Source organism: Vespa velutina, chromosome 6 (assembly GCF_912470025.1).
Source record: "Vespa velutina chromosome 6, iVesVel2.1, whole genome shotgun sequence".
Lineage (NCBI taxonomy): Eukaryota > Metazoa > Arthropoda > Insecta > Hymenoptera > Vespidae > Vespa > Vespa velutina.
Genome location: NC_062193.1, coordinates 4,255,237 through 4,269,256, shown reverse-complemented (window position 1 = coordinate 4,269,256; position 14,020 = coordinate 4,255,237). Strand labels below are relative to the sequence as shown.

General features: G+C 29.8%; 3 protein-coding genes across 19 annotated transcripts; 1 reads left to right on the top strand and 2 right to left on the bottom strand.

The window, feature by feature from the left end:
- Positions 1–484: 484 nt before the first annotated feature.
- LOC124949650 (transcription factor BTF3 homolog 4) lies at positions 485–3,108 on the bottom strand. 11 transcript variants are annotated; one of them, XM_047495124.1, is made up of 4 exons: positions 2,833–3,108; positions 1,888–2,274; positions 1,668–1,806; positions 485–1,600 (listed from the first exon to the last, which is right to left on the bottom strand). In XM_047495124.1, the coding sequence occupies exons 1-3, from the start codon at positions 2,908–2,910 to the stop codon at positions 1,696–1,698; spliced, it is 576 nt and encodes a 191-aa protein (XP_047351080.1). In that variant the 5' UTR covers positions 2,911–3,108; the 3' UTR covers positions 485–1,600; positions 1,668–1,695. The 11 variants fall into 11 exon arrangements, with proteins under 11 accessions (XP_047351080.1, XP_047351078.1, XP_047351077.1 ...); XM_047495122.1 differs by having other exon boundaries at positions 485–1,581; XM_047495121.1 differs by having other exon boundaries at positions 1,680–1,806.
- Positions 3,109–3,765: 657 nt separating this feature from the next.
- Positions 3,766–8,629, bottom strand: LOC124949648 (uncharacterized protein C2orf42 homolog). Of its 7 annotated transcripts, none has more exons than XM_047495111.1 (8): positions 8,406–8,420; positions 8,116–8,217; positions 7,515–7,906; positions 7,098–7,421; positions 6,787–7,006; positions 6,504–6,709; positions 5,487–6,405; positions 3,766–5,390 (listed from the first exon to the last, which is right to left on the bottom strand). In XM_047495111.1, exons 3-8 carry the CDS (start codon positions 7,899–7,901, stop codon positions 5,200–5,202), a joined length of 2,247 nt encoding a protein of 748 aa, XP_047351067.1. In that variant the 5' UTR covers positions 7,902–7,906; positions 8,116–8,217; positions 8,406–8,420; the 3' UTR covers positions 3,766–5,199. The 7 variants fall into 7 exon arrangements, with proteins under 7 accessions (XP_047351067.1, XP_047351073.1, XP_047351068.1 ...); XM_047495117.1 differs by having other exon boundaries at positions 6,504–6,688; XM_047495112.1 differs by having other exon boundaries at positions 7,515–7,903.
- Positions 8,362–11,834, top strand: LOC124949649 (tyrosine--tRNA ligase, mitochondrial). The gene is made up of 3 exons (XM_047495119.1): positions 8,362–10,269; positions 10,389–11,287; positions 11,378–11,834. The coding sequence occupies exons 1-3, from the start codon at positions 10,097–10,099 to the stop codon at positions 11,734–11,736; spliced, it is 1,431 nt and encodes a 476-aa protein (XP_047351075.1). The 5' UTR covers positions 8,362–10,096; the 3' UTR covers positions 11,737–11,834.
- The last annotated feature ends 2,186 nt before the right edge of the window (positions 11,835–14,020 follow it).

The following is a 14,020-nucleotide window of genomic DNA, read 5'->3' as shown; positions in this document are numbered from 1 at the left end:
TCTAATGAGTTTTCTCTATTTCTTTTTTAAATTACATGTTAATACATATAATTAAATGTTAATACACTCGATAAACAAGTTTATTAGATCAATTAAGTGTTAGTTCTCATTTTTTATCTCGTTTCCATGAGGATTTTGATTCTTTTTTTTTATTTTAGATTGTAAAAAGTTATTAGAGAGAGTCATTAGAGAAAGTTCAAAAACAAAATGAATTGGACCAAGCAGAATGTTTAGTGGTATTATACATAAGTGTTATTATTATGCAATTATAAAAAAAGAAATCGTTAGTTCATTTGTCTTGTTTTGTTTTTCTTATCACGATCGAAACATTCGACTTCGTTTGATGTTAATCATGTTTTAGGTATATAAAGTTTCTATTATAGGTAGATTATATATATACATATATATATATATTATATATGATATATATATATATTATATATGATATATATATATATATGTATGGTATGTATATATATACATAGAGCTCTTATTAGTTATATTTGCATACTACATATTTGATACAAGTTTATTCTACCAATGAAAATATAAATATCGAGACAATAAGATTATTGTATACAGTGTGACGGAACGCATGAAATTTGTTCTTTTATGTTTGCTTTTCTTTTTTTTTCTTCCTTAATTTTTTATTTTTAAGTAGAAAACCGCACTTCCAGCAAAAGAATTTATTCCATAGATTACATTACAAAATATTACACCCCCTTTTCTTTCTTTTTATCTCTCTCTCTCTCTCTCTCTCTCTGCGTGCTGGAAAGCCATTGCAAGTTTGGTACCACTTCGTAGTAACCAGTTAGTAGCCATTGTTATTAACTTTATTGATTAAAATAGAAGTGTTTCAATATTTTCCACCTACTTTTGCTTCAATCTATAATCTATATAAACTTTCCTTTGTTAAATAACATTATTACAGATAGATAAAACCTTATCCTCCGTTTTTTCGAGTTGTAACTTCTTTTTTTCTTTTTTCTTTTTTTTTCTTTTTTTTTCCCCATTATTAATTTGAAGTTCCAGCTTGTATAAAGTTAGTTGAAATGAAAAATCAAAGCTAATAAAACAATGATTTTCTTTAAAAAGTCATCGTTCATTCGTTTCAAGGCGTCGATATGATATATAGCCATATTATATAAATTCATTATTTTGTATTAGTCTTTACATACACTTGAACAACTGAGATAAACATTCACAACATTGTTATAGAATGTGGCTTTTGTTTAAACATATATATATATATACATATATACATATATATTTATATATATGTATATATATATATATATATTTTCGCTACTTTTAATTCGGGAATAATAATGTTCTTTCTCAGCTGATTCAAAACAAAGTATACGTTTAACAGATGCAATAAAATAAGAAACACATCTTTCGTAGAAATATTTAATTTCTGTAACAGCCTATTTTATTTCTTGTCAACTGTTACTCATATAGCAGTATTATAGTGTATGTCAAGTATTTATAACGTGTGTATAGTTATATTTCGCTTAATCGTTGCTTATGCAACTTCGCATTTCTTGACTTTTAATTACAACAGTCTGTCCTGGGAAACATCTATAGAAAATAAGGAAATCTAATGAACAATAGTACTTGTGTTTCTTCGCAAGAGATTTACTTAATGTCTATATATATCTATGTACCTAGGGCTTTACCTCGACAATAAATTCTTTAAGCTTCGGGCGTAGCTAATGGTGCCTCTTTCTTTTCGTCGATTGTGATTATTTCTTTTTTGTCACCGGAGACTTTATCATTCTCCTCGACTTCTTTTTTTGGTGCAACCTAGAAATAAACATAGATATTATCTATAGAGTTAAATAACAAAGATATATAATTGTTTTTATTTATAAAAACGATAGAAACTTTTATTACATTTACCTCTTCTTTGCTTGCCTCATCAAAATTCTCAACTAAATCTGGAACTTCGTCGTCTTCTTCTAACGTAGCTTTACCAACTGCGCTACCTGCCACTGTACTTGCTAACCGCTTAAGTTGCGTTAAACCTTCTGGACCTAATTGACTTAGTATACCAGGCAACATTTCGGTTATTTGTTTATTTTCCCCATGGCCAGTAATCGCAAATGTGTTAGCCGATAAACTGGCCTGGGCTTTTGGATTATTAAAATGGACGACAGTACCATCGTCCTTGATCATGTTAACTTCTTCTATACCAGGAATAGTATTAACGGATAATTTTTTCAGACAACTTTGTAACTTTTTGTCATCTGTCGCAGCGGTCGCATGTACTACCTGCAAAATCCCATAGATTTTATCATTTACATAAAAGTAATAATGAAGTTTTAGAATTAAAGAAAATAAATTAATTAATAAATAAACAATTGTCTATTAAGAATAGAAGTGAAAAGTAAATGATATCTATACGTTGATACAATAAAACTGTTCCATGCTTTTTCTCATAATAATTAACTATAAGTAAATCAATGTAAATAGTAGCAAGAAATATAAGATGATAGAAAGAAATCAAAGAATATCAATAACATAAATGAATTATCAAAGAATAACGAAAGAAATATGTCTAAAACGTAATATCTTAGATACACGTTGAATTTCTATTTCAATGAAAGAGAACGTTAAACTATAGAAATAGAGTTGTATTATAAAGGGGGGGAAAAAAAAAAGAAAGAAAAAAAAAAAAGGAAAAGAAAAAGATATAAAATTAGAATTAATGAGATCGAAGTAGAACGAAAGTTAATACGATCGAACGTAATTAATGTAAAGGGAAATGAAAGATGAAGAAAAAAATAATAATAAAAAAAAAAAAAAAAACAAAAAAAAAGATTGATGTACCTTCTTCTTGCGTCGGGGTGTTCCCTTACCGCCGATTCGTACTTGGGCTTGAAGCTTCTTCAACTTTTCCGGATTCATGTTGATATTATTATGTGGAAAAGGATAATTAAACGATCGATTCGAATATTATACACGATACGTGATAATGGCGTAAACAACGGTGAGATTTCGATAAGATACAAAAAAAGTCGAGTACTTTGTATTAAACGAAACTGCCGGCGACACAAACACGTGCTCTCTGTTCGCCGAGTGGATCGAGAAAATGGAAGTGTACGCTTCTCTAGCTCTCCTACGTCAGAGACAGCTTCCGTACGTATTCAACGTTTCCGGTTGAATCTTAATTCAATAGAATTAATCGCGCGTAAAATTTTCATCATTTCAAACAATTTTATTTATCATTGATAACATTTTATAAATGGCCTTATATTATTTTAAATCAATATATTTTAACAATGTCAGATTATTTTTCGTCAATCGAAATTTCTTACAACAGTTCCTTTGATTCACGGCGTCGCTCATGGAGGGAGAGATAAAGAGAGTGAGCGAGCGAGCGAGTGAGTGAGTGAGTGAGTGAGAAAGGTGTGGAGAGGAAAGGTGGCGGGGATAGGAGGAAGAGAGAGAGAGAGAAAGAGAGAGAGAGAGAGAGAGAGAGAAAGGAGGAAAAGAAAAGGAAGAAAAGAAAATCATCGCGTAACGTCGTGTGCTGTATGCCTAGAGAAAAAAAATTTTCATGGTAACCTTATGGGACTGAGATATACGGGACATGAAATCGAATTGATTTATTTAGGTCGATATCAGCGATATCGGTCCTTTTATTTATCATTTTTTTAAACATCTATAAATAGAGTTTTTCTTTTTTTCTTTTCTTTTTCGAAAAGTATCTAGTATTTCAAGGAAGAAATAATTTTTTTTTTTTAATTTTATCTCTCTCTCTCTCTCTCTCTCTCTCTCTCTATCTCTCTATCTCCATTTCTATCTATCTTTCTTTATCCTCGCAAATAAAATTTTTTTTGTGCAAGGATAATAAAATCAAATTGGAGATTTGAAATTTGTAATGGCAATCATGATCTTGATATTTACATTTGGTTTAACCTTGAGACTTGATAGATATGTTTTAACGTTCGTACTTCTAAAATCCGCGAAAAAAGACATTTTATTCGATACTCCTTGAATATACAATCTTTATTTCTTTCATGTATTATGTATGGCAATTGTTTTTATAACGTAATCATGCTGTAGAATTTTTTTATGCATTAAATGATTGAATATGGTTGCAGGAAAATAATCGAAAAAAATTTACAATATTATAGAATACGCATTTATTAAATAACATATTTTTTAGCATTTCCGATCTAAGATATGTGTATATATATATATATATATATATATATATACACGTTCATACACATATATATACACAATATATTAAATCGACATATGTTGTATGATACATTAGTCATTATATAATAAAAACAATTCGAATTTTTTTTTTTTTCTTTTTCTTTCTTTCTTTTAACGTCGATTCATCTCGGTAGTAGTAGTTTTAATAAATAAATAAAAAATAGGAAAATTTAAAATATACAAATTGCTTGTTCAAACAAGTTTTCATCAATATAATCTAATTATCATTAAACGATGCTCTAAATGATTCTCTAAAATTTTATTCGCGCATCGGCAAACAATTGTTTATTTAGGAACGCATTTTGTACCCATCTTTAAAAAACAGAGTAAATTAGATCAGTCTTTGTATTTAACAATTTCAACTCCAACCTATTAGAGTATCAAAAACAGAAATAGCAATACTTATATATGTTTCAGTACATCATCGAGAATATAACTTTCTAACGTATTTAAATTTTTTTTTGGAGCATATATATATATATATATATATGTATATATGCTTTTTTTATACAATTAAAAATTTTGCATTATTTAACCCTTCAAGTACTAGTTAGTTAAATATATTATAATTCAATTTAAATTGAAATATATTCACACAGATAAAATATATAAATAATGTACAAGCATTCATAAAAATATACAAAGTTAATTACACATTATTTTGATATATTCGTTATTAGAATTTATGTACTGAAAGGGTTAAAGTTCATTTAAATTAATTTATAATATATAACATAAAATCGTTTCGCATTACGATTAATAGCCGATTTAGATATATACATGACTATGCAATGTAAAATATTCTTACGGTTTTTTTTCTCCTTTTACTTTTTTTTTCTGTTTTTTTTTTTTTTCTTTTTTCTTTTTGTTCTTTTTCAAACACTTAAAATTTTGCAATAACAAAGAAATAACAATACAATACTTTAAAATAAATACTTAACTTATATAGACATTTTAACTTTTTATTCAATAATTTTTCGATAATGCTATCTTTCTCCATCTTTGGCTAGCTTCATTTTTAACGTGTCCAAATTCAAATCGAATTCTCAATTCGCCAATTTTCGATATTGGTAGAATATCCGGTATCCATTCTATTAAAAATGGCGTTGGTTCCACTTGATTTGGAGAAGTATTACCTAAAAATATTATTTGGAAAACTATATTCCATTAACAAAAAAATTAATTAAAATTGTTGGCTAATATATGTATATATGTATAATGCAGAAATAATATTTTATCGAAAAAGTCCTTACCAACTTTTAGATAAGTTTTCAATTCCAATGGTTTGATCAATGCATTATTATTTGTTTTTTTATACCGATCGATATCAGTTTCTTTTCGTTTATATAATTCGTATGTACCATCTGCATTTTGTATAAAACTTCGTGTTATTTCTAAAGGTATAAGAGGCGTTTCAAAAATACTCTTCACGTGTAATATATTTGTAATTTGCCATGTATATTTAGTAAAGGTGCCCAATGGTACTCCATCTTTTCTGACAAAGGCTGTTGTTGAATTAGGTAAACGTTTTTTCTTACCGCCACAAGATATTCTCTCTCGTAAACAATCAAAAAATATTTGTGGTACATGAAATACCAAAGGGTCAGGTTTTCCATCAAATTGAAAATGCATTGTTTGATTTATTCTCTCCGTAATTGATGCTAACCATTTTATGAAAGATAGGCTTGTATTAGCTTCGTCCAAGTCTTCGCATGAATTTTGATATCTCTTTATAATAGTTGGTTTTGCTTTTGATTTTCTAGGTTCAATGGAACTTAAATTATTTAGACCTGTAGCATTTAATTTATTCATATTTTTGTCATCTCTTTTTCTCTTTATCGAAACAGCCGGTTGGATAGAACCACTTTCAGAATTAGATATATTTCCATTATCATATTGTATTAAAGCATTCTTTTCTATCATCTTAATCTCACTACCATTTATTACTGCATTAGTATCTATTAATTTTATATTGTTTACATCTAATACTGTATTTGTATCAATGACTTTTAAATTTCCGGTATTTAATATTTTTATATTATTATCATTTAATATATATTGACTATTTAATACATTGTACTTTGTATCAATTTCAGTTTGCTCATCTAATATTTTCATCGTATTTCCATTAAATTGTACACCATTCTGATCGATAACTTCCAAATTATGAACCTGAAAAATAATTATAATTATAATTAGAATATTATTTTAATAATACTTTCAAATATTCACTGGCTATTAGCAAATAGCATAGAATGATTGTGTGATACCTGAGAAATAATATTATTATCTTCTAACAAACTACGATCACATTCCACTTCAATATTTTCAACAATGCTATTAGGTAAAATTGATGAATCCAAGTTCATTGAATCTAAATCAAGTCTATTTCCATCTAAACTTTGCACAGTTAAAGTGTCATCACGAAAAATCAACAGATGTGTATCAGCATCATCTGTGTTTAAAGCATCTAGATCTAACATTGGTTATAACACAAAATTAGATATCTTTTATGATAGGAAAGTATCCTTCCATAAAAAATATATATATTACCTATTCCAACTATTTTATCTTGTTCATTATGTTGCAAAATTGATACTGATGGCTTTGGTATACTTAAATCATTTTGATCTAAGTTTATATAATAACTAAATTCTTCCGACAATTTAGGATCACTAGCAAAGGCACATATACATGCATAAAAATGTACACAGCGCTTTGCTTGCAAAAAATGCATTGTTTCTATCTTATCTCCAATTGATTTTGTTGTACCCTGTACATATAATTTTATATAAAACACTACAATTTTCATAAAGAATTTTAAACTTTGTAAAGTTTAAAAGATGATCATTCTATTAACTTACCTTAAATGCAGTACAACTACAAAAACAACGATGTTCTACTCTATCTTTCAATTTAGTAACAAAGAAAGAAAAATGAAGATATCCTAAAGGATGTTTTGGCGAAGCTTTACATTTTACAGCCATTATATTTTTAGAAACTCTTTGTACCAATGGACCAGAGGTTTCTGTAGCTAATAACCAAATTTCTTGTTTCATTTCATTGTTTACATTTAAAGATGATAAAATAGAATTTCTTAGGGTCAATGGTTGAGCCTCAGCATAACATCTTAATGCAGCTTGGATATGTTGACACGTTGATACGGATAAATCAGATGAATCTTTCTCCTTAAATTATATCTTATTGTTACAATTCATGTGTATTCCATTAGGCAAATTAATTTTTTTTTTGTTTTATCATGAGAATATTTATTTACTTACATGACATTTAAGGACACTGGTATCAAAACTTCTCTCGCAAGTATCCACAAAACATAGAGCGGTTGTTTGTGAAATTAATGTTGTAATTTCGTTAGAAATTGTTGCATTTATTAATGGCAATTGTACAAAACCTCGATAATCAGGACCTTTGTCTCTCACTCGAACAGAGAACACTTGCGCAGTCGAACCGGTTATTAATTTACAAGCTTCCGTAGATAATTTTCGTTTTTCTCCTGGTTCTTTAAATACCGCATCACAATATTTATTTTTACAACACAATCCACGAGATCCGTTATATGTTCCACATTTTGGACACTTTCTCACACCACGTAAAGTTGCCTTTCCTAAATCAGATAATAATTTTCGAAGACGCTCCTCATTGGACATAGCTACTGAAAATATTAAATATATTTTAATACGAGTTCAATATTATTTACATATGATGAAATAATATATACATTAATATTTCATTTAAAAACAATATTTATATGTGAATCAAATATCAATGATTATTGCTTCACTTTTGTTAACATTTAATTCTTATATAAAATTATATATTCATTCATTCGCATACGAGCTATTAACACGATTATGTCTATACCTTGTTATCTATCAAATTCAAATATATTAGGACGGTGACGATAAGGCAATGAAGAGATCTGCCTTTCGATCGATGCTAATACTTGAAAAATGTTGATTTCAACTAGTAAATAAATAACTCATTTCAATACTGATTATATATATGTATATATATATATATATACATATATATGTATATATATATGTGTGTACGAGATAGTCTGAAAAGTTTTTGATTTCAACATGAAGATGGCAGCACTCGTTAACAAAAGCTAGGGAATGTGTTTGCACATCTTTTAAAAAGATACTCACTAAAATTTCAGATATTTTGGATGCGCAGTTGTTTGACAATCATTTGAATGAATCGATGTGAATGTTTTGTGAAAATTGAAAAAATCGAGTATCGAGCTGTCATTAAATATTTGTTTTTTAAAAGCAATACACCTACGAAAATCAAAGACAAGTTGGACGTTATATATGGATTGAACTTTACATCATTATTTACCACTGTGAAATTTTGTGTAGCTGAATTTAAACGTGGTTGTAACAGTTTACAAGACGATGGACCTTTGGGACATCCAAAAACTTCAACCATTGACGATAACATCACTCAAGTTTACCAAATGGTGCTAAACAATTGTCGAATTAAAATCAAAGGGATAGCAGAGACTATGAATATGTCCAAAGAATGTGTTTGTTAGATATTGAATCAAGATTTAGGCATAAGAAAGCTGTGTTGGATGCCGCGTTTGCTTACGTTAGATCAAAAAGCGTTTTTGAATAAACATATTCAACGTTCTGTTGATTCAGTTTAGGCGTAATAAATCAGAATTTTGACGTCAATTAATTACTGTAGATGATACTTGGATACACCATTATAACCGAGAAATAGAAATACAATCAAAACAATGGATTGCGAAGGGAGAATCGGTTTCAAAAGAAGAAAAAACTGTTTTTTTCGGCTGAGAAAATGATGGCGACTGTTTTTTTGGGATAGTCACATGGAGTTATCTTAATAGATTAGTTTCAAAAAGATAATAATCATTATAGGATCATATTACGTATCATTACTTGACAAGCTGAAGGTAAAAATTACGGAAAAATGGCCATATTTTTGAAGAAAAAAAAATTGTCTTTCACCAAGAGTATGTGTTGTTTCACATCTTAGCATTTGCCATAGCAACAAATCCACGAATTACAGTTTGAATTGTTTCACCATTCTCCTTGCTCATCAGATCTAGTCCGCAAGTTTTTTTGTTGCCTAAAGTAAAAGCTGCGCTCAAAGGACAGAGATTTTTGTTAAATGAAAGAAGCCATCACCTTCGTAAATAATTATTTTGCAGAGAAAGACGCCAAGTACTATTTGAACGGGTTAAAGAGATGAGAGCGTCGTTGGGAAAAGTGTATAGACTTACAAGGAGAGTATGTAAAAAAATAAAAATAAATTTATATATAAAAAGAAAAAAAAATGTCTTGTATCTTCGTTAAGTCAGAAACTTTTCAAATCACCCGCGTATATTAAAAATAACATTTAGATCGGCATCATTAGCGTACAAATTCTTATTGGTAGTTGGTTATTTTGTATCGTATATTGACCAATGAGAAAGAATTACATCCTATGAGCAACCAATAGTATCATTTTATAACCCGTACAGCACGAAATATTTTCATTATTAGGTACGGAATTATTCTAAAAAAGATTAAAACAAAATTTCGATTTGTACATTTTATTAATAATAAGATTAAAATTGTAACGAGTAAAAAAAGAAATTATTATTTATGAAAATTGAACAAACGAGTTCGTCCTCTTATGAAATTTATAATCAATGCTACTCCTAACCTCTTTCGAGGCAAAACGAATGTAAGGTGGAATCGTCGTACATCCTTCAATTTATTTGTGAAAAAATTTTTGAAGTGAAAATCTTCTTTTATAAAAGAAAATTAATTTAATTAATATTTAATTAAATGATACGGAGCATAGGTCTCAATTAAAAACTATTATAATGCATATAAAACGTTTATTGAGCGTTCGAACGTTTTTTCAAGTTTATCACAGAAAGCGTAGTTCTAATAAAAATTATATACATAAAGAAGGAGAGAAAAACAAGATAGATAAAAATGTATTAAAACTCAAAGAAAGGGGTATGTACGAGGATATTTTTCCGAATAATTGTAAGTAAGTATTATTAATCTGTATATATTGCGTATTATATATATTTATTGCACTATTATTGAAAAAATAAAATAAAAAGAAAAAAAAAAAAAGAAATTTAACCTTTCTTTTTCTTCTTACAGCCAAGAAATAACAGATTTATTAACTACATCTCCACAATGTGTTTACGCTGGATTCGATCCAACAGCCAACAGTTTACATATAGGAAATTTGTTAATATTGATGAATCTTTTACATTGGCAAAGAGCTGGACATCAAGTAATAGCTGTATTAGGTGGAGGAACTGGTTTAATAGGTGATCCTAGTCATAGAAAATCTGAAAGAATTGAAATGGAAGAACTTCTCTTAAAAACCAACTTGGAATCCATTAAAGAAGACATAGAAAATATATTTAATAATCATAAACAGTATTTTTGGTCCGATAATACCAAATTATTGAAGCCATTGATCATCTTAAATAATATCAATTGGTATACGAATATTAATATCATTCAGTTTGTAAGAAAAGTTGGAAAGTACTTTAGATTGGGTACTATGTTAGGACGGACATCCGTTCAATCACGTTTAAATTCAGAAACAGGAATGAGTTTTACAGAATTTACTTATCAAGTTTTTCAAGCATACGATTGGTTTCACTTAGCAAATAAATATAATTGTCTATTTCAAATTGGTGGAAGCGATCAAATGGGTAATATTATGTCCGGATACGATTTAATCACAAAAGCCACAAATAAGACAGTTTATGGTTTAACATTGCCGCTTATAACGGCAGAAGGTGGTAAAAAATTTGGAAAATCTACTGGCAATGCGGTTTGGTTATCTCCATCAAAGTCCTCCAGTTTTCAGCTTTATCAATTCTTCATTAGAACCAAAGACAAAGATGTTGAAAATCTATTAAAACTCTTTACCTTTCTACCGCTCTATAAAATAGACGACATTGTACAAGAGCATTTGAAACAGCCAGAAGATAGATTTGCCCAAAAAATTTTAGCTGAAGAAGTTACACTTCTTGTTCACGGAGGTAGTTCTAATTTAATAAAAATATTTAACATAGAATAATACTTTTATTACCTGAGGGGGAAAAAAAAAAAAAACAAATATCTTTTTTCAGAACTCGGCTTAAAGGCAGCCAAAGAAGCTTCAATGGTGTTATATAATAAGTCAATCGATACTTTAGTTAAGATGAGTGCCGATGAGATAGCCAATGTATTTGAAGGAGCAACCGTTGTAGATATATTAGGGGAACAAGGCTTGACGATATACGAATTAGCAACACAAGTTAAATGTTTCAAAAGTGATCACGATGCACGTAGAATTATATCAGCAGGCGGTTTTTATGTAAATTATGCAAAAGTTACAAACTTGAATGAAGTTGTAGTTCCTGGTATTCATATATTATCGAACAATGTGACCCTATTGAGGGTCGGTAAAAAATCCTATCACATAGTACGATGGGTCAATACATTATAATTGATTTTTAAGTTTGTATAGTTTTTTTCTTTTGTTTTTTTTTTTCTTCGAATAAGGATATATATATATATATATATATATATATATATATATATAACGGATCTTCAATGAGTGTCATTATTTCGTTTTAATTAATCATTTATAAAACATCAAAATATAATTAAAATGCTCTACATTACCATTCGAGTTTCTACCAGTAATACTACATCACGTCGATAAAGTAGAACGTATCGTTAAAACTAACGACCAAAGATATTAATTTATTCTATAAACGAGTACGATACTAAATTATATTTGATAGCGGCTATGAAGAGACGGGAGAAGATTGGGTGGGAGGGGGGCTGGCGGGTAGGAAGAGAGTGGCTCAGGACGGAGAGAAAAACTGAAAGAATATGGAATTTTTAAAGAGGTATAAACTCGATTTTGCCAAGTTGATAAAATAAAAGATAAGGAGGAAGCTGCAACAGCATACGTCGTAGGATGATCCGGTCCGTTATCGGTGGAATGTTAAAAGGTTAGCCGACTCGTCATTTTGGATTTATCTGAATTAAAATTCTTCAGGGCTGTGCCTTTAAATGCATTTTTGGTAAGGTCATAAAGATCGTGCAACGAAATTTGCGTTTTTTTCTATTTTTCTTTCTTTTTTATTTTTTTATTTTTTTATTTTTTTTTCTAGATTAGAAAATATTCTTACGTAGATTTAAATTTATGCATTCACATGAAGTAGATACCTTTAAAGGAAAAGAGCGAGCTTTTTTATCGTACATATCTGTACGTATGTAGTAGCATCAGTAAAGATCAGCAAAGCATTCCTTTTTAGTCGACAAATTCCTAAGCATTCTCCAGATACTAATAAGGAATATATATATATATATATATATATATATATATATGTATATATATGTACTCCGGTGTAATACATTGCTGATACATTAGAAGTACACGAAAGGAAAGATCATAAAAGTAAAAGTAAAGGAAGGGAAGGTAGCGCTCGCTTGAAAAATGTTGCAAATTAAAATGGCGGGGAACGATGAGGAAGTTTCGTGGCTTACGACAATTGCGTAACAGATGGCGCATATATAAACTTGTTGAGAGTTAAGCATATTGTGTTTTTTTTTCTTTCTTCTTCTTTTTTTTTTTTTTTGGTCAATTAAATTAATAGAAATAAAAACAGACGATATTTTCACTATCGTCGAACGATTTTTCATTGCAATTCGAAAATAATAAGATATTTTTGTAAATCGGATAGAATTTTGTCGATGGCCAAATATAAAACTCATTAGAAATTTCTCACGATCATATATGTACGCATCTTTTCGATTTCTTTAATTTTTAATCGCTATTTTAAATAGAAAGGAAGAAAGGAAAGGAAACAAAAAAGAAAAAAAAAAAAAAAGAGAAAAGAAAAAAGAAGAAAAAAAAAAGAAATAGAAATGAAAGAAACGAAAGAATAACGACGAAGTGTACGAAAGTGCATGGAACTCCCGTTTAACAGGAAAACCGCTTTAAGGTTTTACAAGAGGAACAAGCTGAAAGATCGAGCATGTTATTTGTCTTTCTCGCTCTCTTTCTCTCTCTCTCTCTCTCTCTCTCTCTTGCTCTCTCTCGCTCTCTATTTCTCTCTTTCTCTCTGTTTTTGAAATCGTCGTAAAGTCTCGATCGTCGTCGAAAGTGAAAAGAAATGGAACGGGGCACGATAGGTTAGCGAGTCGTACCTGTATTACCTTCCACCCAACTTCGGTCCAACGTTTGGTCCTTTCCCTTTCCCTCACCCTCACCTTCATCCTCATCCCACCCCTACCACCATCACTACCACCTCTTCTCCCCAATCCCGTCTACTTACTTGCTTCTCGTAGCTTGGACTTTGCTTTATGCGGGACACTTTATGCCCCCGATTGCGAACGACACCGGAACGCTCTCAAGTCCTCGTCGGCCTAGCGGATCCGTTGCCTTCCACCGATCGGGATCCCCTTTTTCCGATCGCAAAACAACGAGAGCGCTTTAATTTAAGATTCCAAGAAGGACCGAGAAGAAGCTGGTCGCGTTTCTCGAGTCATCTTCCTCCCCCACTTCGTTCTTCCCCAATCCCCTCAACGATCCCACACCCACCCTGTTCACTCCCTCTTCTTTTTCCTCTTCCTCGTCCTTTTTTCCTCGTTCTTTTTCTCTTTTCTTTTGTATTCTCTTACGTCCCGTAAGATTTTACAAGACGCCGGCACGTATTTAATAATCGTGTTCGAGCAAAATTCATTTGCATTCGAAAAGCAAATGAATTATTATTTTT

Coding starts and splice junctions, on each gene's coding strand:
- LOC124949650 (XM_047495120.1), bottom strand. CDS start 2,910: ATGAATCCGGAAAAGTTGAAGAAGCTTCAAGCCCAAGTACGAATCGGC. Junction 2,275..2,832: donor CACCCCGACGCAAGAAGAAG/GTACATCAATCT, acceptor GGGATTTTGCAG/GTAGTACATGCGACCGCTGC. Junction 1,807..1,887: donor AAGAGGTAAATGTAATAAAA/GTTTCTATCGTT, acceptor GTTTATTTCTAG/GTTGCACCAAAAAAAGAAGT.
- LOC124949648 (XM_047495114.1), bottom strand. CDS start 7,901: ATGTCCAATGAGGAGCGTCTTCGAAAATTATTATCTGATTTAGGAAAG. Junction 6,406..6,503: donor ATAATAATATTATTTCTCAG/GTATCACACAAT, acceptor ATTATTTTTCAG/GTTCATAATTTGGAAGTTAT. Junction 5,391..5,486: donor GAAAACTTATCTAAAAGTTG/GTAAGGACTTTT, acceptor AATGGAATATAG/TTTTCCAAATAATATTTTTA.
- LOC124949649 (XM_047495119.1), top strand. CDS start 10,097: ATGCATATAAAACGTTTATTGAGCGTTCGAACGTTTTTTCAAGTTTAT. Junction 10,270..10,388: donor ATTTTTCCGAATAATTGTAA/GTAAGTATTATT, acceptor TTCTTCTTACAG/CCAAGAAATAACAGATTTAT. Junction 11,288..11,377: donor TACACTTCTTGTTCACGGAG/GTAGTTCTAATT, acceptor ATCTTTTTTCAG/AACTCGGCTTAAAGGCAGCC.